The sequence below is a fragment of the Tenebrio molitor genome, chromosome 5 (genome assembly GCF_963966145.1).
Source record: "Tenebrio molitor chromosome 5, icTenMoli1.1, whole genome shotgun sequence".
Classification (NCBI taxonomy): domain Eukaryota; kingdom Metazoa; phylum Arthropoda; class Insecta; order Coleoptera; family Tenebrionidae; genus Tenebrio; species Tenebrio molitor.
Window position 1 is genome coordinate 18,742,475 of NC_091050.1, and position 26,256 is coordinate 18,768,730.

General features: G+C 34.3%; 2 protein-coding genes across 5 annotated transcripts in view; one reads left to right on the forward strand and one right to left on the reverse strand.

Annotated features, from left to right (window-relative positions):
* LOC138130067 (adenylate cyclase type 6) overlaps window positions 1-26,256 on the reverse strand; it is a 366,957-nt gene that overhangs the window by 306,902 nt on the left and 33,799 nt on the right. For all 4 annotated transcript variants that reach the window (XM_069046426.1, XM_069046421.1, XM_069046422.1 and 1 more), the window contains one exon: window positions 7,259-7,299. The gene's annotated coding sequence lies outside the window, so the exon portion shown is untranslated. The remainder of the gene's footprint in view (window positions 1-7,258; window positions 7,300-26,256) is intronic.
* LOC138131950 (uncharacterized) lies at window positions 20,011-22,725 on the forward strand. Its single transcript, XM_069049234.1, has 4 exons — window positions 20,011-21,254; window positions 21,307-21,514; window positions 21,569-21,927; window positions 21,988-22,725. The coding sequence occupies exons 1-4, from the start codon at window positions 21,036-21,038 to the stop codon at window positions 22,417-22,419; spliced, it is 1,218 nt and encodes a 405-aa protein (XP_068905335.1). The 5' UTR covers window positions 20,011-21,035; the 3' UTR covers window positions 22,420-22,725.

The window sequence follows — 26,256 nt, forward strand, 5'->3', positions numbered from 1 at the left end:
AATAATGCTGTGTGCTCTTCTGTGGAAATCAAGTGGTTATGTCATCTGCTCATAAAATTGTGCCAACTGCACAAAACGGAAGTTGACTCAATACAAGAAAAATAGAATTGACATGAAAAAATCTTCGTATTATTGTCGTAATTTAAAGAACAAAATCGGAAAGTGGCAGTTTCATTTTATCACCTGCAGACAGCAAGCGCCGACATTTTATGTCGAATCCGTGTCCTGTGCTTAACGGACAGCTAACACCGACAACCATACGACAGAAGAATTAAATTTTCAGTTCCTGCTGAAATTCATGAAATTTAATAAAATTACGACAAGCGTCGTCGGCAACTCCTCCATTCTTTGCCGTTGACTTAATAAGATTTTTATTTGTTTTCCCGTCAGATCCCAATTACGACAATTCTTTGATGTCGGCCCATCTCGCTGCACTAATATTGGGAAGCTGCAAACGACACACCGAACTTTTTTAAACCTCCCAAGCGACAGCCCTACAACAATGTAATAAAATTCATTTAGAAATGATCGCGAGATGAAAACGCCGTAACAGTCGAATCCTTATATTTCTTTTAATTTCAGCTTGAGACGACGCGCCGGCTTGTTTGCTCTCCCGCTATACCTGGAATTCATTTTTAGCGTCGAGAATTATTAAGATTTTCAATTTTGCGAGGAAAATGGAAGTTTTATTAAAAGTAAATAACTTCCCGGTGACCAGAAAATCAAATATAAATGGCGCTGCAGGAAGTTGGCGTGACAATAAAAAAGCGCCCCTCACAGACTGGATTAATGACGAAAATCCGACCCAACAATGATCATAACTTGCTTTTTTGGGGAAAAGTTAATCGTTCTGGACGAAAATGGCAACACGCCAGGGTTTTAACTCTCAAACGAGCAAAAAAATCGGTTTGATGTAAATCGGTGAGTTAGTCTCTCGGTGAGATAGTCAAAGTACTATAGTTGGCGCGGCGATCCAGTAAAGTAGTGACGAGGTGTTCACGTGATAGTGTCTAGCGACGTCATGATTTACACTGCCTCACCAAGTTTGAGTTTTGTGCGGGAAATTTAAATCCTACTACTTTTAGAATGGATGGAAATTTCGGCTGCGTGCATTGAGATGCACCATACTTCTTAATGCGCACCCTTTAAGCAATAGGAAACCTTCACCCGAAAATCACGTAAGATCATGCCAGTTTATTACTCCAGTGAGTCGACTATAATAATAATCTGTGTAGATGTTTCAGAACCTACTTATTCTAAAATAACTTGATGGGTTGCAGAATGCCGCAAAAACACTAATGTACTGTAACATTTACAACTTTGTGGATGTTTTAGATAATTCTTCTGCTTTTCTCCTCGGATAATATATTTGCAAACAAATACGAAACAAAACATTGTGAGAAAAGAAAAACGTATTAATATGTACTACGTTGTCTTCTTTATTTTCATTTAATTAAGGTTCTTCGAGAGATCGCATCGTTGGAAGAATTTTCTTAAATAAGACGATAGAACACACTTCACTTTATTGTCAATTTATTACCCTTAGCAAATACTCATAGAATCTCTCGGTCTAGTCTGGAATAATATCGGGAAGAGTAAAAAGTCATTAGATTTATGAGAAACTCGTTTTACGTGCCTGCTGTTTGCCAACGATTCTTTTTCCAATTAAGGGTGGCGTGGCTGCACTTTGTGCTCTGCGCCGCCCACAGCTACTTCAGTACGATGGATTTGTATCACGTTTTACCCCCTGACTCTTTAAAATTTTAAAAGACGGTGGGCAAATTTCATTTAGTACTAGATCACCACTTTTAAGGATTATTGTGCCGACACAGATTTTGAGAAACATAAAAATTTAGAGCTAATAAATATTCCGCCCCTAATAAATGATTTTAGACAATAAGAGACGTCCTCAAGTAGACTGCTGAGGTTGTCCAAAACTAAAAGGATCGTAATAGATAACATGACTTTAATAAAATGCTGAATAAACAATAAAAATGAATAAAATCTTCAAGTGGATATTCTTAATGCCAATATTTTTTGTAGCAATAATTTCTTTCACGTATTGAGCAATGACCTCCATTATCAGGACATTTTGAGAATGTCCTCTACTGCTGTTGCAAAGTACTTTGCGACGATATTGAAGTAGTTTATGATATATGAGTTTTGAGAGGAAACAACCAATTTCAAATCCCACCCCTGCGCCCTGCATCCATTTTATTCCTTTAATAGAAGCAACCACGCCAACAGCGCTGGTACAGAAATCATAAATTCCCAAACCGCGACCGTAACGGCACTAATTTGTCACGTGACGAGGGCTAAAAATAACGCCACCACACGAAAACAAACTAGCCGACATTTCTTCACATAAAATTACTTTTACAGTTGCCATCGGGGAATATTTTATGACGTTTCACTCCGTTAAAAATTTGTCCCTAAAGAAGCGAGCGAGCGCAGTTATGGAAAAATACGATTATTTTTAAAACGTGGACGGGAGATTGCGATATGATGTCTGCTCCTGCAGGACAATATTTTAATGGAAATGTTGAGTAGCAGTTGTTTTTAGGAGAAGGAAGTTCAGTTATGATGTGGAAAATGAAATACGAGAAGTCGTAAAACATTGATTTGAAGTAAGGTCGGGCAATAAAATTCGAATAAAAGTAAACAAAATATAAATAATAGATGGAAGGATGAGGGTTGGGCTGTAAGTGTTTTGTTGTTTTTGTCATAAAAGTGTAGCCTTGCAACTTCACATTTATTTGTTGATCAATGAGTAAAGTATATTAATTGTATAAAAATTGCTGGATGAAATAGAGACAAAAAAATTGTTTAAAATTTTTGCTTATTGTACAGGATTGTTTCAAAATTTAACTGTTAAGTCCACTTAGGTAATGTGGATTCTTTTTATTATTTATTATTTCGAAAAAATTTCGGAGCACAAATGCATTGAAGACGCATAGTGGGAGTATCTCTTCTTCCTACTATGTCAGTTAATTGTTTCATTTTGTTTCACATTTTATTCAACACTTATTTCAAGTAAGTACATATAAACCTTTAGGAAGGGATCATGTTACTGCCATCATCACCAGCCACTGGCAAAATCCGGTTCCTCCTCGACCATCGTCAGATTCCCGCCTAAACGATGCCATAATTATCTCCTACGAAGATAACGAACCCGGAAAGTTGTCGAACTTCCCGGAATCATTACCAGTTTAGTCCCCGAATATTTAAAAAATCTCAACAAAAATGCATCATACTCCGAAGGAGGTAGATTTTCACTGGAACGAGGGTAATTTAAGTTTGAGCGGGCCGAGCTATCGGTTACAACATTCTTTTACTTGTTTGAACGTTGCAAGATATAACAAATATTTATACTTGACGAGAGTTTCAAAACTCAATCACGAATCGCTTTTGTTAGAACATAAAACTGATAACAAGACAAATTATTCTGGACAACTCCACAACTGTTGCCATAAATGCACAACTTCGACGTTTCTTAAATATTTCTTTTAACCTCACCCAACACACTTGCATCGCTGGAATCATAAAATTATTAATCGTGGTGCAACATAATCAACAAGAATGAGGTTGCAGTTCGGTAAACATGTTAAATGTATTGGTATAAGTTTATTGGGCTGAAGAAACTGTAACTTGGCTGTAATCCTTCAAACGTATAGTTTTGTTGAAAGATCTAACGTACCATCGTTAACCGACTGCCAGTTGCAAAAGAAAGAAATGTCTGGATTCTTACATCTCGTCATCTTTTTTCTTTTAAAATTGTGAATAAAGTACGTGTTATCATTAAGTTTTGAATGAAGCATCATACTCCCGGGATATGTAGAACAGTGTCCGCAGTGGGTCAGTGCTTTCATCATCATTTTAATTTATTCAAGTAACGGTTTAATGCGAATAAGGAATTAATAATAAGTTGGATTTCAAATTGCGCCGTGAAACTACATCCTGAATAAATATTGTTGCTGAAATATGATTTATTCAAATAGCTGCGCAATGAAATAACATCTCTATAAAAAGAAAGGTTGCACCTCACTTGTTGACTTACACAACAAAAGATAATCCATAAAACACCCTCGTCTCTTGTGAATCATTTAGTACATAAAGATAGGTACCAAAGTTGATAGCACAAAACATCATGTTCTAAGGGAAAGATGGGAGGTTTTGGTACGTTATATGCCAATGTTTAAAGAAGTAAACAAATCAAAGGCTTTGATCTTTTCTGCAAATAACTTTTCAACAAAAAGTCAACATTTTAACACTGGTGGAGCCAAACAATTGTACTGAAACTTTTTAAAAAGGTGCTTCAAAATGTTTAAAATTTTGTTCAAATATTACGATAAAAATGTGATATGACCTGTTTACATTTCAAAGATCCACCACTTGTTGATTTGTATTGGTTAAACAATGCATATCCCAACAATCCTATCTAGGAGCTGAAGACAATACAATACAAATTGGTACAATTGAAACGACAGTTTAACTGTTAAATCGACAACAAAAATTCAATATTATGGCGCACAAAGAGAGAAATTTGTTAAGCAAAATATTAAAAACGTATACATTCGCCAACTCTTTTTGATGAATTTTAAATCTGTTGCATCTTTGAAACATGTTATCCGTGCGATCAACAATTATTTAGATCAAACAATGCGTTGAAATGATGAAATGTGAAATCTCGGCCGTATGTCGACGGGGATAGAAGTATTTCTGGTTGCATATACCCGTTACAATTTAAATTTCGAAATTTTTGCCGAAACTCGGCCAAACAGGCAACAGCGCTGTATGTCCATTCTTCGTTATTGAAAACCCCATTACGAAAGTATGATTAATCTTTTATGTCCTGAATAAAAACCATTTTTGCATTAAAATTTGATTCAAGTGACAGTTTGACGTTTATTAGCTGAGTTAGCAAAGATCTGACACTGTCAAAGTCATAGCCGCCCCTTATCTAAGTAATTGTTGATCGCTCCGTAATAACTATGTATCGCGCGTTCAAATGAAATCCTGGACTGGGAATTGTTGTGCTTTTTTAGAGCGTAGATTAATTGGAGCATGTTGACAGCTAACCTAAAATTTAGAGCCAAAAATTTTTTCTTTTTTTTTCTTTCTTTGCAATGTTTTACATCAAAAATAGAATAACGTAACGATTCCTATTCTCGAAGCAAATATCTAAGGGCACCCTTTGCTGAAAACAAAAATGTTCAATTATGTCCCGATTAAACATAAACAAATGTCATTCGTGTCAAACGGCGGGGAATTTAAACTTTACACTGTTCCAAACGGTTTAATTTTTCCAACGCCTACTCAGCCCAGGATTTCATTTGAACGCCCGATACTATCGGTGAACATTAAAAGCTGGGACATCCAAAATTTGCTCATTGTGTATCAGACTTTTGAATTGTCACTCAAAATAAAATTTGTCATTATCATTAAAGAACTGAACTTTAACTTGATGTTTCTGACAGTGTGTCATTGGTATGTCATAATTTTTATAACCTTATTTGTAAAAAGTCAAATTTACACGATCTATATTTGTGATTTTTGACTTTATACAAATTTGATGTTTGACCCAGTTTTTTATGTCCACCGATAGTACATACTACAGGGTGAGCAACAATAACTGTTTCAGTTGGCAATAAAAAATTTTACATGAAATTTTCAAGACTGTGAATTGTACCTATTTCGGTTTGTTTTATTGACACTATTGACAGCTGGTATACATTTCATATTTAAACGTCTTGGTTTTTGTATTCTTTTATTCTTTTATTAATAAAATGGTTTTCTCGTTGGAACATGACATAAAAGTCACCAAAAGTCACCAGAATTTATTGCCAACTCAATCAGTAATTATTGTTCACACGGTATTATACAGGGTTATTCTAAATGATTGTAGTCCAAGTAGGCGTAAAAACTGAATGAAAAATTTATGGTTACCGCTCCACATAAAAAAAAACATCAAAATGATGTAAATAAGTGAGTACACACTGTTCACACGCAGGAGTTAAATTAGGTGGAAAACAGCTCAATATTTTTAGAATTGGTTGCAAAACAACTCAATATTTTTGGATTAAATCGTTAATTTAAAAAAATAAATAAATAAAACTCTCATCACCGCACTTTTCACCTAAAAAATGACAGTGACCACGACAAAAATTGACAGTTCAGTGAAAGTGGCAAAAATATCATAACATGGGCATGGCCTGCTTCGACTACAATCATTTAGAATAACCCTGTATTTATAAATCAGGTATCTAGGATGGAATAAAACGGAATCCCGGACAAAAAAGTAAAAGAACATGGATAGGAAGGAGAGAGAGAATACTGCCAGCGAAACAGGTATGCCAGTGAAGAAGTAGAAAGATTATAAGAGCAAAAAAAGGAAGATGGATGAATTTAAAGCTGAGTGAAGGGGACAAAAACATAGACAAGTAAGAAAGGAAAGTGAGAATCAAAGAATCCAGATACAACAGAGAGTATGAGAGGTGTATGACAGAGGAAATTCCGGAGTACCTGAAGAGAGAGAAAAATGATGTAGCAACGAGGAAGAGGAAACAGGTATTGGATGGGGAGAGATAAGAAGGCAGAGAATGTGCTATGAGGAGAGAGAGAGACAATTGAGCACATGTGGAATAGATGTACTTAGCGAAATGAGAGAGAGTGAGAGAAAGGAACCGGGAGAGATACCGAATAAAGACGAAGGGGAGATAGGATGGATGAAAGACATGGAAAAGGAGGGACAGAATGGAAAAAGAAAGAAGTAGGGGATAAAAGAAAAAAAAAAAATTTTTCGGAATTATTTTTATTTTTAGACAAAACTCTAAGCAGGAATCCAAAAGCCCGTAGGGCAAATAAAACAATATCTATCTATCTACTATAAGTGTAAAACAAAACATTCTTCAAATAATTTTTACCAAATAGATTAGATTGATGAATTCACTTTTTTTTTTTAAGACTAATATTGACATTTTCACACAACCTCGATCAATGTGTTACTGTTGTAATGATAATTTTAATATCACTTGCTTATTGTACATATTTTCAAATTTTAGTTAATTAAAACTTTCCTGAAAAAAACTATTATTGCTACATTTCTGCAGTAAAATATCCAATTTCGTGACAGTGAGAGTAAGTTCAAGGCTTTTCACATTACACTCGGGTTAAATTGCTAGGCGCTCCCAGCATTTGTTGCCTTGTTTATTTGAAGTAATGTCAACATAATTAATGAAAAAACAACATTCCGACTTACCGATGGCGCAATTGAAGATGTCGTGGAATGGAATGGAATATCTGAAAAAGAAAATCAAATTACATCAGACCTAATAACATGTAATTGAAACCGACGGTAATCAAGAAAAATTTGAGCTTAAAAGCCCTTCCCAATTCATATTCTGTAATCAACTTTAGACAATGCAGATTCGGGAAAACGAGAAAAAATAAATAAGCCATCACGCAACGCTCCTCCTTCCACCGAATTAACTTTTCCTCCAGATAATTGACGTCAAAGCAAAAAATCTGCATTAAAGAACCGTGTAAACAGACGTGACGGCTCAAATTTAATTTTCGTTTACTCCGACATTAGAAAGTATTCCCGACGATAAATTTTCATCTGGCTTGTGTGTGTGTATAAGAAATAAGCAAACAGCCTCCGGGAGAAAGTCGTACACTTGATGGTTTAATTTATTGACTCGAGTGAAATAAAAACAATAAACCGGATTCATTCGAATTTAACAGTCTGCTAACAAACGCCGCTCATAAATATGAAAACGCCGTCATAAATCTGAAAATCTGACAACCAATCTAAGCCCGACCGCAAGCCGGAGTCTGTTAAGTTTTCAATAAGAGCCCGATCCATCAATGGGAGATTATTGTGTATTTGCTAGAAAAATAAACCGCGTCGTAATTCATCATTCCGCAGCGGCAATAATTAAAGAAAAATAAAAAAATGTTTGTTTATCGATGTGCAAACGTGAAAAACTGTTGAACGGTCTTACTTTGTGGCGCTTTATCTGCGTCGACTCCCATTACTTTGATGTTTGCATTGTACATTTCACCTTTTCGATCGAGTCGATTCTTATTTGATTACCGGGTCTATGGACCTTCCCTCTATTTTTAGAGCTCGCACACTCTCCAGAATAGAGTTTACAACGATAAAAAACTGGCTCGAGATCCTGCAGAATTTTTTAGGGTTGCGCTGACAATCCGAAAGCCATTATAAAGATGTGGTGGATGCGCCGGGACAGCCCTCCTCATCCCAACGAATTTATTATTTTGTGCACTTAAATTAATTCTGAAAATAGAAGCGCAAAACACATCGGATGCGCTTCCAGATTCATTCTAAAAATACAATCGCAAAACGTGCATCATGATGCGTTTTAGAGGAACGTGTAAATATGGTGGATGCGCCGGGTCGCGTTAAAGCTGTCTATTGTCTATATGTGAGCTCGAGGGCGTGTGGCGTTTATTAACGTTTTGCTGAAAGTGCACTAAGCGTTTATTTGAACAAGTAAATGCTGCACTGGCGTCGGACTCGTGGGTATTCGGCAAACGATAAAAATTGACAGGATTGCCTGGATGCTGCAAATTTATCATAGAAAATTGTATGCTCTCGAGACACCAGCAACAGCGACTATCCATTTTCTGGCACGTCTCTTTTATTTCTGTTTGGTTATCTTCGATTGTGACATTTTATTTCCTCTACAGAAGCTATACCATACCATTTTTACTGTTTTTAAATGCACTGAGCAACGAGGTTATTTTTTTTTTTAATTCTTATAAATGTAAATGCCTAATTATTATAATTTCGTACTTACAAAACAATCTTTTGTGTTTTTTAACGCTTTATTTACTTCTTGTTCTTTCTTTTATTCCAGATGTTATCCACGTATTTTTTTTTTAATACTTAGCAACAAATCCGACCTAACCTAAAAGTTATTTTTTGAAAAGAATTCTTTCAACTAAAGATTATGTATGATTTGAACACATTTAAGAAACTTATTTTGGCAGTTGCTATAATAATAAGAAAAACAACGATTTAATCTCTTAATGCACTGTCGGTAATGCACTGTGCATTACCGGTAATGCACTGGATGGGCTGTAGGTCTCGCTGGACCATTAAAATGACATGTTATGATACGAATATCGTACAACGTTTTATCTACTACATATTATATTAATTATTATTATAAGAAAGCGTTTAGTATTTTTCACTGCGTTATGTTTTGGAACTAAAATTTTAAAACGTGCAATCTATCAGCGTACGGAGTATACAAAGGTTTAAACTTGCATTGCACTTTACCACACACTAGTGCGGTAAAATATGATTTTATGACAAATGAATGTCATACAGTTTAACATTATGTATTGATACCATATTCCATGTTGCGAAAAAATACCCATTTTAGACGCATAATATTAAGTAAAAAAATACTGTTTCTTTTAACAGTTGTGCAAAAGGAATTTAATAATTGACTCTTTAACTGAACACGTTGGTGTAAAAATAATTTTAATCTATGCATTTATGTATATTGTCCCTACGTCAAACCAATAATTGCTTTATGACAACGAATATCCATTGAATATAGAAGAATTAATCATCCTACACAATATAAAATTATCCTCTATTATGCAGGACTGCAGTACACACAAAATTAGCTAACACAACTACAAATGAGGGAAAAATGAAGCCACCAAAAATACAACGTTCTATTAACTCTCACACATACTAAATAAATAATTAAATACGTAGTTAAATACAGTTTCTATTTAAAGAAATAATCCTGACAAAGAACACTTGTGGAATGACAAGAGCAATCCTTAAATTACACTCCTCTATATCCTGACAATTATTGAACTGGAGATCATGACTGTAATCGGCTTATCATATATCGGCTGGTTCTCAAATCATTTCCGTTTCATTTGTCATTATTTCAAACGAAAATGTAATTTTGTGTAAATAATATAACCATAAACTGAAAGAAAGCAATTAAACAAATACAGTGTGATCAAAAAAAAAAAAACAAACACAATGTGACTAAAAACAAAACAAATCGGAGCAGGCGTTGCAAATCATTAGCGGTTTACAGGCGTTTACTGTAATTGTAAGCAAAAATTATCCCAGAATAAATAGTAAAATGGGTTTTACTATTGAAGATAAAGCATTAATTATTAATAGTTAATTAATTTTTAATAGATTTTTCGAGAGGTAGGCAACCAATAAAACGACTATTCATAGCAAGTATACATACGCGTATGAGTCAATCTAAGACCAACTTTCCGATAAAACAAAAGGCTCGGCCAATCATTAAAAATGTCTGCTACCACTAATGGGTGGAATGTGATGCTATATAATTTACCAAATTGTCTTTACAATCCGATTTTAAATATGATATGTATCGGGTGTTCATTTAAATTTCCGATCAAAATTGGCATTGAAGAGTCGATTATGAACGCACTCGTATAAAAACACAAACAACGATAAGATTTAAACAGTTGATCTGTGATCCGTAATACGTAGTGCGTTCACAATCGACTTTTCAACCCCAACTTGGACCGGAAATTTAAGTGAACACCCGATACAATAATCAAGAAAGATAGATTGAACATCCATTATGCTTTAAACTACATCTATTTTTAACATATAATTGTTAGCCAATATCGTTTATAACAAATAGCAATGGACCTATTTTTGATTCGTGAGGAACGCCCGAGATTTTGATGTGAAATCTTTAACAATTACTTAAGTTCAGCAAGAAGCGTAACCAACTAACCAAAACAGCAAGAGGTTACGAAAAACTGAAACTGAAACATATTTTTTTATTAGTCATTTACTTTGTCAAAAGCTCTCTATCACGTGCACTTCGTGACCCTCTTATGGATTCGATTGACATAATTAACAAAACATTTATTCAGTAGTTCTACTTTAATAAATGCGTGTTACTAAAATATAATAATATTTTTACACAATTTTCTTGAACTAAACCTTCGACTGCCAGATTTATATCCTCGTTCTTTTACGATTAAATCTTTTCTTTAACAAACTCAAAAAAGTTCGTTTAGTCTAGTTTAGTTTAGTTAGTGAATTTTTATATAGAAACTTAATTCACATAAAACAATGTGTCTTAAAATTTGAAGTTAGAGTTAAGGAACACCTCTGCAGTCTCAACGTAAATATGTACATGTTCAATAATTACTTCTGAGGTAAGTGTAAGTCCGGTAAAAAGCGAACAATGAAGTCGCTTCTTAACTTAAGCCAAAATCAATGTCCCAGTCAAAGCGAAAACCTCCAAAGATACTCGTAGATTTTAAAAGAGGTAAAAATCAGTTTGGTGCAACTACAAATCCTTTGAAGTCCCATTTCTCATAAAAATCATAATAAAAAAGTGCATTTTGAAGACCCTTCAGTGCGTAAATACCCGATGCTTTAGCACAACTTCGTTTTCATCCTGCAACTCACTCGACAGAAACGCTTTTCCTCTTCAACTGATTTGTCCTAGATACGTCTGAAAGGTCGGCGGCGCATTTGGAAAATAAAAACATTGACACAACCCTGAAACATTCAATTATCGGTCCTTTTGTAAATCGCGCGTCCGCGCGAAGTGAGACATAATGTCGTTTTCACGCTTCCTTTAACGTGATTAATGAAATTTTAAACCTGCGAATTTTTGAAATCTATTGAAAAAATCCGAATTCATTATAAAACGCTCTACCGCGTACAATATTAAAAAAACCGTTAATAAACAATCCGTCGACTGTCAAAACCAATATCGCCCAACCTGATATCCCATCACGTAATATTAACATGAAATCTGAATTTAGGTTACAGTTTAAATCGCGCCACCACCGATAATTACACAGTGATGTTCTAACATCGCCATCGCCGAACACAATATCTCTTTAATCTCTCCTGCGAGCTATTCACGCGGTCCTTTACAACTTCAACTTGCTACAACGACAAAATAAACACGTCATATTGTCCTCGAACTCTGACACTAATACTCCGACACTCACATTTCCTGCGAGCGATTTACGTTCTTCCTTAATTCCGGTGTTTACACGACTCGATCTTTGCATTCTAGTACTTTGCTTTTTTCCAAGACGGATCGATCCATCCATAATTTTCCCTCTAACACCTGAACTTTCCTTAATATGTTCGACGTTTATGAATGGGCTCGAACTGGATGGATTACGAGTTGAACCTCGAAATTCTTTTCTTTGTAATGCTCAAGGAAAATTAGTGGTACATGAGCGAACTTAGACAGATCAAAGAATATTTTCTCCACGGAACAATAATTTTTTTCAAAGATGATGAAATCAATTATTTCCCCTTGCAGTATTATAATTTATAACGAATAATAACGTTCAAAATTGTATTCAAGACTGGCTTTTGTCTGGGGCTTTCTGGCAAGTATTAAGGAATAGGACAACGCGAGTATCAGATGTCCCCTATCAACCATTGAAGCATTGTAAAAGAAGATATCAAGCAAATCGTATCTTAGACCAGAGAGAAATTAAAGCAAGAATTCAATTTCTGTTTTTTAAGTTTCCGACGTAATAAACACGTGAGACGTGAACACGCAACGAAACAGAAATAAGCGAGGCGAGCTCACTACAAAGCATGTACTCGGCGATATTTATCGGTATATCGTGAGAAGACAAAGTACAAAATACAACCAAGAATTTTTTCTTTCTAACAAAGTTTATTTGAAGGAAATCGATACATTCGTTTTTGAGTTAAATAGATTCAAACAAAGAACCAAAACAGTTTAAAAACCTCTTAAATGTCTTCTATATGGCGTAAAATTACTTTAAATATCGAAATAACAGACAACCGCTCCAATTTTATTTATACAGGTGTCCCAAAAGTACCGTATTTCCTTAAAGGTGCGTCACCTAAAACAGTCATGGAGTGCTGAAAAATATGTTAAAAAAATCAATATCTAAATAGAGGTCGGGATTTTTTTTTAAATATTTTTCCAGCATTCTACCACATCCACCTTCAAGGAAATGCGGTACTTTTGGGACACCGATATATGAAGGTATTACTTTACTGCATCCCTCCTAGTCTGTTAGATATATTTAGATACTATCAGTAGTCCTTAAATTTGTGTATTACTATTTTATTTAAATTCGTTCAATATTTTCACTGATTTAGCTCTAAACACCTGAACTTTCTTTGTGAATGCTCAAGGTTTATCGACGTCCTTGGACTAGATCAGATTATGAACAGAATCTCAAATTTTCCCTCTTTTGTAATATTCAAATAAAATTCGCAGCACACGAACGAGCTCAGAAAGATCAAAGAATTTTTCCGCCGTTGAACATTACGTTTTTTTAATGCATATTAAAATAAATTGCCTAATGTCCCCTTACCTCGTACAGGATATTAATATTCTGCAAAATGGTGGCTAAAACGAAACTTGTTTTTGCCTGAGGGATATTCTGAAATGTTTAATAAGTTTTACGTAAAAATACTAGGTTTAACTCGGTGCAATATTTTTCATCTTTATTGTGTCTATTTGTCAGCAGATGCTCGTACGGTTTTCTATATTTTTCTTAATCTTTACAACCTAGAGAACTTATTTTTAATTTGGATTATTGTATTGTATTGGCTTTAAATGGTTAATTACTACTTTCTCCTAGGCGAATGGTTTGAGACGACAAACGGAGTGAGACAGGGCTGTCCGCTTAGCCCCCTGCTATTTACGATATATGTGGCAGATATGGATGAAATGTTAAAGAAAACACAAGTGGGGGGGGGGAGGTGGAGTGTGAAAGTGAAATGAAAGAAATGATGAGGAACCTAGAAAAAGCTGGAAGTGAATATTGAGAAGACGAAAATGATGGTGTTCAATAAGAGAAAGAGGAAGAGTGAAGAGAATGAGTGAAACTGCGAAGGAAGGAAAATAGAACAAGTAAACGAGTTCAAATACTTGGGTTACACATTCAACGGATAAGGCACATATCGGAGAGATAGTGAGGAAAGCAAATAAAGTAGTGGGATGTAGGAGAGAGAAAGTGGGGAGGTGATTTCAGAAGGAGAATGGTGATCAAGGAACAAGAAGAAGTAGAGAATGTGCAAGAAAAATATTTGAGAAGGGTGCTCGGAGTGGACAGAGAAACGCCAGGTTACATAGTGAAAGCGGGGAAGAGAGCGGCAAAGTTTGAAGACAAAATGGATGAATGGGAAGGGTGCCAGATACTAACCGAATGCTGGAGAGAAAAGAAAAAAACGGAGAGAAAAGAGAGAGGGAAATGTTACCTGAGAAGTGGGTGACAAGCAAGAAAGAAGGGAAAGAATTAAATAATCCAGGTGTATGACAGAGGAAATTCCGGAGTACTTGGGGAGAGAGAGTGTAAAAGAAAGAAAAATGATGGCGAGATTTAGATGTGGAAACGAGAAGAGAGAAACCAGGTATTGCATGGAAGGAGAGGAAACAAGGTGTAGAATGTGTTATGAGGAAAAAGAGACAATTGAGCTCATCTGGAATGGATGTAGCGAAATGAGAGAGAGAGGGAGAGAAAGGAACGGGGAGAAATACTGAATGAAAACGGAAAGAAGGTAATATGGGTGAAAGAGATATGGAAGAGAAGGGAAAGGATTGAAAAACAAAGAGATGGGGGGTAGGAATTGTATTTTTATGTTTATAATCAGGAATCGGAAAGTCGAGAGGGCAAATAAAGCATTATTATTATTATTACCTTCTCCTCTTTTATCTTGTTTTGGATCGATTTTTGACCTATAGGTGCGTCCATAGCTTCACCTTTAACACTTGAACTTTCTTTAATAAATTCGATATTTATGAATAACCTCGAGAAAAATCAGATTATAAGTAGAGCTGTTCACCAATAAAACATGGGTAAAATTAAAATTAATATTAACCAAAGTACCGAAAATGTAAAACTGCAACTGTGCCAATTATAATTTGAACCTTTATTCTCAGACAAGTTCTTAATACTTATCACTTGTTTTTATTTAGCTCTAAAATCTTCACGGCATTGTTTTCTGCATAAGTAAAGTAAATTCGTGGTAGAAACATAATCTTTGTATTCTAAATATCAAAGCATTTCAGCGTCGTTACATCAAGTGTATCAGTGTTTTAAGTGACTTAAGAATTGAATTTTCCTGGTCTTTCTTTGGCTTCCGAGTTAGACACAATAATCACGAACTACACTCTAAATAAAATTCAAATGCAGGAACCACAACGAGACCTCATGGTAGGTCTGCGTTTCAACAGGCGTTAAACTGCCCTAAGTGCTCACAAAAATACGAAACATTGACTCGTGTTCCGCTTTTTTATTCCCGCCGGGTTTATTTACTGAGGAAAATCGTTTCTGGTTTAAATTTCTAATTAAATATGCATAAATTACACCTTGTACAACCAAAAAAATTCTCGGAAAAGCTTTGAATTTCAAATAAGGATGTACTTTTGTTAACGGCTCGACATCTAATTTGCTTTTTAATCAAGATTTAGCCTTCGCAGGACGCTTTGTTATCATAATTTTTCTCTTATTTATTATTTAAGTGCACCGGTGCCGTGCCTCTGTATACATTAAATATTTAAATTTCCTAAGTTCATAATGTTAGAGTTAGAACTGAAACGACAAAAAAATTATTCCACGGAAAATCTTAAAGGCACTAAAGAGATTCCGCGGGTCGCTTCGAGTTCAAGAACCGTAAAATAATTTTTAGATTTGCACACTGTAAGCAAGAAAGCTAATTAAATATTAATTAGGGTGACATTAAAAATACACGCTTTCAGAAAAAAGTCTAAATTAAGCAAACGTAAATACAAAGTAAGTAAATATTCATAATTACCTCTAAATTGACTTTCAACCGAAAAAAGTGTCCAATTTCCTTTTTGGTTTAGAATTTTGGTGTTAATTTACCTACATGAGAAATGATGTCTAATTAAATGTATTAATGGGTGTCCAGACATGCAAAATAACATATCTAAAGCTGTTACAGATCAGTCTGTGATGAAAACTGACGTTAATAGTAATAATGGTAATTTTACAATCAAATTTAGTAGATGATTGAGGCAGTATATTTAAATTATAGCGAAACAAGGCCTCCGATCTAAAATTGACATGATTTATAATAGATATTTATTTTTTCATTATGTTTGAACTGTACCTAATTGGCACATAAACCAGTGCAAAATGTTATGATGGCTTAATAAATATTAAACAATGCTATATTTACTGCCCTATTAAACTTTCAAAAAAATTACTGCAAATTAAGTATAAAGTATGATGAAAAAATTAAAGTTAGACGCACAGAGAGAAAAACCATATGACCAAGTCGACGAATGCAAGCTTCGTCTTCAGGTGCGAAAATTTCAAAAAATCTAGTTCTGTTCATTAGATATTTATCAGATGTTTATGATTGAGTGATCATGAGGAGATACAAGACAATACTGGGTGATGCAGAGCAATAGCGGAAGATTCTGGGGAGATAGAGGAAGATCCAGGGGAGATACAAGAAGATCCAGCAAGATATGATGAGTTTGGGGGAACTGGTCCCATAGAGAGGAGAAACACACGGGGAGAATCAGAGAGATATAGCGAGATAATGGATGGGAGATAATGGGAGATCCGGTGGAGATCCGGGGGATACAAAGAGATTCAAGGTAAATACCAGGAGATTCATAAGAGATACAATAAGGTCGGGGAGAGATACAGGAACATTCGGAAGAGATCCAAGAAAATACAGATAGAGGGGGAAGCTTCTGGGAGATATTTTATATTCTATAAGAGAATTTTGTTCTGAAAAATGTTTAGTGATTAAGCCGATTTTCTGCTTAACGAATGAGAGATTCAGGGAAGATACAAGGAGATCTGTGATGTGAGATTCGAGGAAGACACAGAGAGATCGATATGAAATACGAGTACAAGGACATCCATGGGAGATACAGAGAGATCCACGGAAGATATCCGACTTAAGAGAGATACAGGAAAATCCGTTGGAGGCACAGGGAGATAGGATAAGATACAGAGATACAAAGAGGTCGTGGGAGAAACAGGGAGATCTGGGATGAAAGATATAAAGGAGATTCATGGGAGATATGAAGGGGGTCAGGAGGTTTTTCCTATGATTTTTAATAACCAACCCAAGGGACTGGTCATGGGGCTGATTTTCTTTCCCGTGGATGGGAGATCTACAGAAAGAGATTCGGCGTGGAAGATTCAGGAGAGACGTGGAAGATCCATGAGAGATACAAGGAGACGTGGCGTAAATACCTGGGAGAGATAAAGAAAGATCCGGAAGAGATACAGAAGGATGGAGAAGATATTTTATCCCTAAGATTTTCTAGTGATCAAATCTTCGGTTCTTTACGTGTTAGTCAATCTTCCATCTTAAAGAGAATAAACCACCAACCACCCCCGTGTGTACCATTCACATTTAAATTAATATCGATATATTTTCAAGAAATATGTCTAATGAGGATGTCCAGTCGGTTTACGATTCACAGCTATGAATTTAATTTTATAACAATACAATAATTTACGTTCAATTCATTTTTAATAATTATTGGTCAACATGTTTTATGTGCACTAAAATTTGTTTACATTTCACTAGACAAACAGCGATAATAGTTACCAACAAAATGATTATCCTATTAGTTCCATAGACAGAGTATTTATTTGATTAAAAAAAAAATTCAAAGCGTTCACCAATAATATTGATTATTATTATTCATGTAGGAACTAATGTTTATTTATATTATAATCAAGTGAAAACAAACTTTTTTTTGAAACGTAATAAAAATGATGTTTTTTCCTTTTCCTCAACTAATTACTTCCTCAAACAATTTTGGTTCAACAAATCGTTAAAATGGCGTAATTGGGGGTTTTTGCGACTCATGCGAACGTTGTTGATCTTCTAGGTGTGCAAATATTTTATTATATAAGAAATGATCAATGGCCGTATTGTACGGCGAACGACAATTGTCATTAAAATGCAGAAGGAAATAATAACAAGTTCTATTTATAGCCGGAAACACATGATCGGCTTTAGTCACCCATATCGTTGTAACTTGTGCCTTCATCTTGAATTTAATAGTGCTAACGAGGTCTTGTGCAAACATGTTCCCGAGCAAATATTTACTTTTTAAATCCAAAATTACAACCGGTAATGGTTTCCACCTTAATCAACAGCTCCGTGAAACTTTAATCGAATTAGAAAATGACGGATCGATCGTTTTTCCCTCAAAAAAGCAAATTTGACGAGTTCACAACTTTAAATTAAACCTGTCACCTGAAAAGGATCACAATTCTATGGACCATGGGATCTCTGAAAATTAATTGGGATTTCGCAACATGTTACCGAACACGTACAGGGGGAGCTTCCACGCAAGAAAATAAAACAAACATTACGGACAAGACGAGTAGGTAGGACGGTGGCGCAGCATCCTTGTCCAAAATCTATTTATTCAGAAACAAAAGCTGGGATTTTAATAAAGAAGCGTCGGGGAAAAATTTCCCCTGTCACAATCCATTATTAAAGCGTGTAAATTCTCAGATTACCGTTGTTGGCGGGATTGCGGAATTTAATATTTTAGTTGGTTCGAAATGGAAAAACAATTAGGGTAGATATTTTCGTTATTATTACGAGTTAATGGAAAATTTGTATTCGTTTCGTTTGATAACTTTTTTCATAATCCTGGCGACGACGAGGAACCCTCTCCGCTTCGGGGAACCTTCGCCTCTCGGGGATCCCCCGAAACGGCTTTTAACGAATTATGCGCAGTTCTCTTGGTCTATTGACATTGATTAATTAAATGGGGGCCTAGCTGAATCTCAGGATCATATCACCGTCGTCAGAACTTTGAGAATATTGCAGATCGCCATTGACTCCTTGTCAATCGATATCTTGTCCGATGAAGTCTCGTCCTGGACACGTGTCTTCAGGCAAATTAATAGGCATCCAGGGTTACGATAAAGGGTCGTGTCATGTGTCATCAATCCTGTGTCTTTCCGGTGGTCAAAAGCTCTTTGTGCGTGTCCCTGCCATGGAAATTGGACGTCGTATCAGGTGACATCGGGGTTTCGATGTTTGTAAAGAAATTTGAAACTTCCATGAAATACTGATCCGCTCCCGATCCGTCAATTAATTTACTTAGCAAAAAATTCATTATAAACATTATTTAGTAAAAGATTTTTGACGGATTAAATTTCCACCAGGAGCTGCTTGCTTGCTCATTAAACCCAAAAAAAGCTCGTTATAATCCCTGATAATTTTTGAAAAAATCCAACACATTTGTTTAAATTAATAACTAATTATTTATTTTATTTATATGCAAAATGTAAAGTAACAAAACAACTATTATATGTATACTGTAATACTTAACATGTACTACAAAAGAAAAAGAAAGGAGAGAAAAACATAAAGCATAAGATTGTCAAGTTTAAGTCAAATTTTATTCATCGCAGGACTCGTAAGTACAAAATATGTCTTCAATAAAAAATTATTTTATTGTAAAATCATGATACTTTGTCTGAGGAACTGCGAGGAGGAATAAAATGACACATTTTACTTTATCTATGTTAATTTAAACTTGATTATTACCCGTCATGCATTGGAGAATATACCGATATTGCTCATATTAAACCTTGGTAATAATTACTACATAGTTTCACTACAAAGACAGACAGGAAATGAATTACAGATACAATTATGTCATACTGTAGGAAGTCTTGCAGGAAATATATTCGACTAAAATTCCAGTTATAAAATATTGCTGTTACGTCTGACAAAAACATGGAAAGGTGCTTTGTGTTTAAAATTTTAATTATATGAAAACATGGGGTAGAAAATTTCAAAGTCGTAATTACAGAACAGACCTTCAATTTCTAAATATTATAATACTTTTTTTCTAACAGTAATGGTATAGCCACGATGCACAATAAAAATAAAAATTATCGAGTCGGCAAGCACCGCACAAAAGAAAAAAATATTTAAACGTTACACGAGCGACATGAAGAGACAAATAGTTATCAGTAGGGCCCGGATTTTAGGCAAAATGGACTATTTTTATTTTTTAAGGCACATGTATGAAACTTGTCTATAAATGATTTCTGGCTTAATTAGAGTAATTAGAGCCATATTTGATTCTGCCTATTCGGCCTAAAATGCCCTTTAAATACCTATTTTACCTTTTAACTGCCTGAACATGCCTAAAATGACCAAAAATCAATTTCATTTTTGCGGTTTTTTCCCAATTTTCGAATTCTGGGAAGTTTACGGTATTGAAAATGTAAAAGTGGTACCTCAATAAAATTTACAATGCTTTATGATTTTAAAATTTAAGGAGATGTAATTACTGAAATGTACAAAGTGCAGTACAATACAGGAATTACTTTTTCGCTTTTACGGTTGGGACCATGATGTCAGCGGTAAATACTCCGACAATACCTAAGTACCACAAACCATTAGACTGGACTGGCATAAATTACAGAGTTTATCTGTTTGCCTCTGTTCGAAGGGGTGCAGGTATACGCGGTCTAATGTTTTCTGATACTTAGGTATTGTTAGAAGCTTTAACGTTTATAAAATGGTCCTTGCCATAAAAACGAAAATTAAAATCCCGAAGTGAAACAATAAGAGAAACCTTAAGGGTGTCATTTTCTAAAAATTTAAGAAATATAAAATTAACCATCTCCTCTGAAATTTGGTGGCAGACGTAAATATAAGCATTACAAATTTGTCATTTCTCGTTTACTTTATCTCCGTGCAGTGGTCGTGTTTCTTGTGAACCTGTTTAAAGTGAACATAATGCCGAAACAAAAAATTAGTTTACGCGAAAAAATATTACAGTGGACAAGCAAGAAAGATTTATATGAAATAAAATCAACCCGAGAAATGTTTTGTAAAGCTTGTGGTAAACTGGTAAGTTAAGCATAATTAAAAATATGTCATTTTATATTTTTTACTTATTTGAAAATTTTATTTTTTGTAGTTTATATGCGAAAAAAAATGTCACTTGCAACAGCATGAGCAAACGGCCATCCATAAAGAGAACATTATGACACCGCTTCGGCAAACGTTGCTGACACAGAACTTGGAGGAATCGGCAAATAGTACATTCAATATGGAACTTTGTAACGTCTTTTTAGCTGCCAATATACCATGGCACAAACTACAAAATCCTGCGTTTCAGAATTTTCTGACAAAATATTGTGGTAGAAAAATTCCGGATGAGTCTACTTTACGGAAAAATTATTTACCAAAATGCTACAAAGATGTATGAACATACTATCTTTTAATATTTAATTTAAAATTATTTTCACTTTTAGACTATTGACCGCATTCGGAATGAGCTGGATCCTTTTAACATATGGGTTTCAGTTGACGAAACAACAGATGCACTTGGGCGATATGTGGCGAATTGTCTGGTTGGGAAACTTTCAGAAGATGAACCTGGAAAATCTTATCTTTTGGCGTCTAAACAATTAGAAAGAACAAATCATGAGACAATAGCTAGATTCGTAAATCAATCTTTAGGTAAGGGTTTTTCACTTTTTTAAATTTATTTTGATTTAAAATTTCTATGCGTAGAAATCTTGTGGAGTACCAGAGTTGTTGCTGAAAAGTTTCTTTTGTTTGTAACGGATGGAGCACCATATATGATAAAATCTGGTAGACACCTTAAGGTGTTTTATCCAAAAATTGTGCATGTCACATGCTTAGCGCATGCTTTAAATCTAGTGGCTGAAAAAATTCGCTATCAATATGAAGATGTGGATAATTTAATTTCGAACGTGAAAAAAATTTTCGTTAAGGCACCTTTGAGAGTTGAAATGTACAAAGAAAAACTAAAAGAAATGCCACTGCCTCCACAGCCAATTTTAACACGATGGGGAACATGGCTTCAGGCTGCTATGTTTTACAGCGAACACTTTGATTCCATTAAAGAAGTAAGTATATAAAAGATAAGCAAATTAATTGATTGTTAAACTGTTTTTAACTACTCACAGGTTGTCATGTCCTTTGATGGAAGTTCTGCTGTTGCTATTCAAAAAGCACAGTCTATAATGAAGAAACCCGGAATAAAAAACCAATTAATTTATGTTCGCAGTAATTTTAAAATAATCTGCGAAAGTATTACTCAATTGGAAAAAAATGGGTTACCTTTAACCGATTCAATCAAAATTGTTGAAAACGTATTTACCTCCCTAAAAAAATCTCCAGGCCCTGTAGCAGCAGTAGCATTAAAAAAACTTGAAGATGTTACTGAAAAAAATCCTGGATACAAATTTCTTCTAGAATTGGCAAGAATTTTTAGAGGTGAAGATGTGCCGGAACATGACACCAAAATGGAAGAAATTTATTACAAATTTGCGCCCATTACCTCTTGCGAGGTAGAAAGAAGTTTTTCAAAATGTAAGTCCATTTTGGTGGATAACTGACAATGTTTTAAAGTAGAAAATTTAGAGCAATATCTTGTATGCAATGTAAATACGTAACAATGTAAATAACTAACAAACTTGTAGTATTGTATATTAATTAATAAAAAATAATTAGTAAATATCTTGTTGTGTGTACCTACTTAAAACTTTAAAAACACATTTTTTTATTTAATTAACCACAACTTTAAGGACCTAGTATGGCTTATTTTCAGTTTTTAAGGGACTATTTGCAGTAGTTTAAGGGACTATTTTAGGCACCTATTTCCGACTTTTTAATTGCCTAAAATCCGGGCCCTAGTTATCAGTTGCAAAAATTCTCAATACCATCAAAGGCAGTTCCACACCGTCAACACCGAAGACTCGTGGATGGTGGTTGGCTAAGCAATGGTAAAGATCGCTAAACGCACTTGTTATTTTTCCACAGTTTCATGTTTGAAACTATGATGATTACAATTTTTTCTACTAGAGTTTGGAAAACTTCAACATTGTAATACTAATTTGAGTTAGGAAAAGTGAAAAATTTCCTACTAAGGGCGGAAATAATATTTCAACACTAAAAGTTCAATTTTGGTCGTTTCCTGGGATACGTAACGTAAAAACTGGTATTTATAATTGAGACAAAAGCTTAAACGCCTTCACAATTTTTCATTAATAAATTGTTTCTCTATGGTAACGAAAGCAGAACAATTATGATTTCGCTTTTTAATTTAGAAATAATTCATAGTATATTAAAAATATCCAAATTTTATGTATTTTCCAAACTCCAGTAGAAAAAATCATGTGTGCAATTCGTAGGAAAAGTGTTTTTTTCGTACTCGACGCGTTTTTAATCTCGACTTCGTCTCGATTAAAAATCCCGCATCTCGTACGGAAAAAAATCACTTTTCCTAGCTTATTGCACAAAGAGCTATTTCTTAAGCATTAACGTATCTCATGGGGCGACCGGCCCAGTTTTAAAAAAAAATACTTTCATTCTTAAAAAAAAAATTAATAACGTTTTTCACTAACTAACGTTATTTTTACTCAATTTTTCATTTTATCCAAATCTAAAATGTGCATTGGATTCAAAAGAACCGTCTCTACGAGGTGACTGTCTCAATTTTTGGAAAAATAAATTAGATTGGAAGAAAAAAATAAAAAAGTTTCAAGAAAACGGATAAAATTCGGTTATTAGGCAGCCCACTATACTTCTGAACTACCTGCCAAAAGAGGATTGATTTATGACAAGCAGGATTATATTTTACAAACCGACGGTCCATTGTAAGCAAACGAGCAATAATGACGGGCAGGTACTTCATTACTGGGGAATAAGGTATTTTTTCCTTTACTTTAGAGCAGGCTCGTTGGTCGGCTGCTGTATAACTCGCACAGGCACTATGGTGGGCAAGCCGATTTTTTTTTTAATTAAATAAAAATGCTCAATTTCTAAATACTCGTACATATTATAATAGTATGTGAAAACATTCTAATTAAAAAAATTGTGTTGATAAAATAAATTTTTATTATGTTATCTTATTAACTGAAATGTTTTTCTTGGTATACCCCTCCAATTATACAGGTCAAGTCACATAAGGTTTATTTCTGAATTTATTTTGTACGCAACCAAGAATACTAATTACGCTGACAACTTGATACCATTTATAATCTGATTTTATTTTGTAATCCACGTAGGTATGTAATTTGGCTAAAAATGTCAAAATGACAGTTGATGAATTTAATTTTTGATTTCATTAATTAGAACAGGAAAACGTCATTGTGACATTTTTAGCCAAATTACATACCTACGTTGATTACTAAATTAAATCACATTATAAATGGTATCAAGTAGTCAGCGTCATTAGTATTTTTGGTTGCGTACAAAATAAATTAAGAAATAAGCCTTATGTGACTTGTCCTGTATACAAATTTTAAATACAAATATGAATGACTTACAAGTTCATCCCTTGACAATTATTTCTATGTCATTTTCAGAGTATTTCTTTGTAGCTTGTGAGGTGGCTCTATGTGCTCTGCGTCGAGCTTCGGCTATAAAACTATACTCGTATACACTAAGCAATTCTCAGACTGAAAGGAAAATAAAGGAAAAAAATATATTGAAAATAAAAGTTTCAAAATACTCTTCTTGGCATGGCACAAAGGAGCAACGAATAAAAAATTTGAAATTGAAAATATGAAACAACCGGTAATATCTTACGTTGGATGAAAGAAATACATCAATTATAAAAAATTACAAACCATATTCCTACCAAAAGATAATTTAAAACTAAATTTACTTGGTCGTTTCTGTACTCTTCTTTACATCATATTTCTGTCTGTTATTGCCACAACATTGGCCTTGTCCTCTTAAAATAATAAAGTTACAAATACTGCAAGTTAATCCCGAAGTATTACAAAATGTAAATTTTGTTGAGATAATGTTATTTAAATACTTTAGCAAAGCCCTGACATTTCATGCGATTAGAAGTGTCCTGTGATATTGTTAATTACATAATTAACGTAACACAATCTATTTTTGGATGTTTCTTGTGATAAATAAATACATGTGTTGTATCATGAGAGAGTAAAAAGCACCGGTTAACTGTACGTCTACATCGTGAACACTGTGTAAATTCTAAATTACAGAGCAAACAAATTATTCAACCGTTTAAACATTTAACCGCTTTCAATATTGTCTGAAGCAGGCCCCGATATATTTATTGCGATTTAAATGAACCACCCTCGTCAACACAATGTCACCGGTTCCAGACAGCCACAATAACTTAATTTAAGAAGTCATTCAGAATTAGTCCCTGACTCCTCCACGCATGTAGGATTTTGTCCCGAAATTATAATCGTTAAAGGCTTTAACCGGTTACTTCCGAGATCTGAGTTTCCTTTCAAGTCGAATAATTACGCGAATAATAGCACTTGTAACGTTGCCTCGAAGTCACTCAGAATTCTATGCTTTGCCATAATTGCGACAATTACATGTGAAGAGTTGCTCTATTCATGACGCACTAAGAAACCACACACAGGGTGTTACATATGTGGTATTATCAACGTGAACTTTTTTTGGTAGCTGATGTCACAGCTTTCTTATCACGAAACATGTGTTATTATGCACCATTTTCGAGATAATGACGTTATCAACTGTTTTTAATCACGAACGCTTGCCCGAATGGTGTCCTAAAAGCTGCACTAATTTTGTTGCCAAACGAGAGAATATTATTTGAAAACACTTCAAGCAATCGAGTGGTATTTGATTGGATTATTTCTCTAATATGGAAACAAGGTACTCAAATTAGAACGATAAAAAAATGTATGTTCCCTGAAACTACATGTTTAGGGTGTTTATCTATTTTTCTAATTTCCTACAATGTAAAATTAGCGACAACGCAAACGTAGCCAAATGAAAAATTATCTTATGTAAATGTTGCGCGAGCGATGTGGAGAGTGCAACAACTTTGGATAAGTAATTATCAGTTGGAAAAACTGTCAAAATCGTTAACTTCAGAAAGACGTTAGTTAAGGCCACGCCACACAGGCACCATGATACCCCAGTCGATTTCCTTTTAAATTTATTACTATTATTATTATGTCTTTTGCGTTTCTTTTCTAATTAGAGTGTTTTGTACATCTTATTTTTGTCCTGTTCCTTATTATTCAATCCTTTTGTTAGTTGTCTTTTGCATTAAAAATAATGATCACAGTACTTGAACATTTTCAGTTGTACATGTGATTGTACAGCAAGCTAATTATTATTTCATTTACAAGAAGAAAAATTAATTAAAAATGTAACAACAGCAAATGAGATTAACGGATAATTTTTATTAATTAAAATTTACTCAAAGCGGAAAC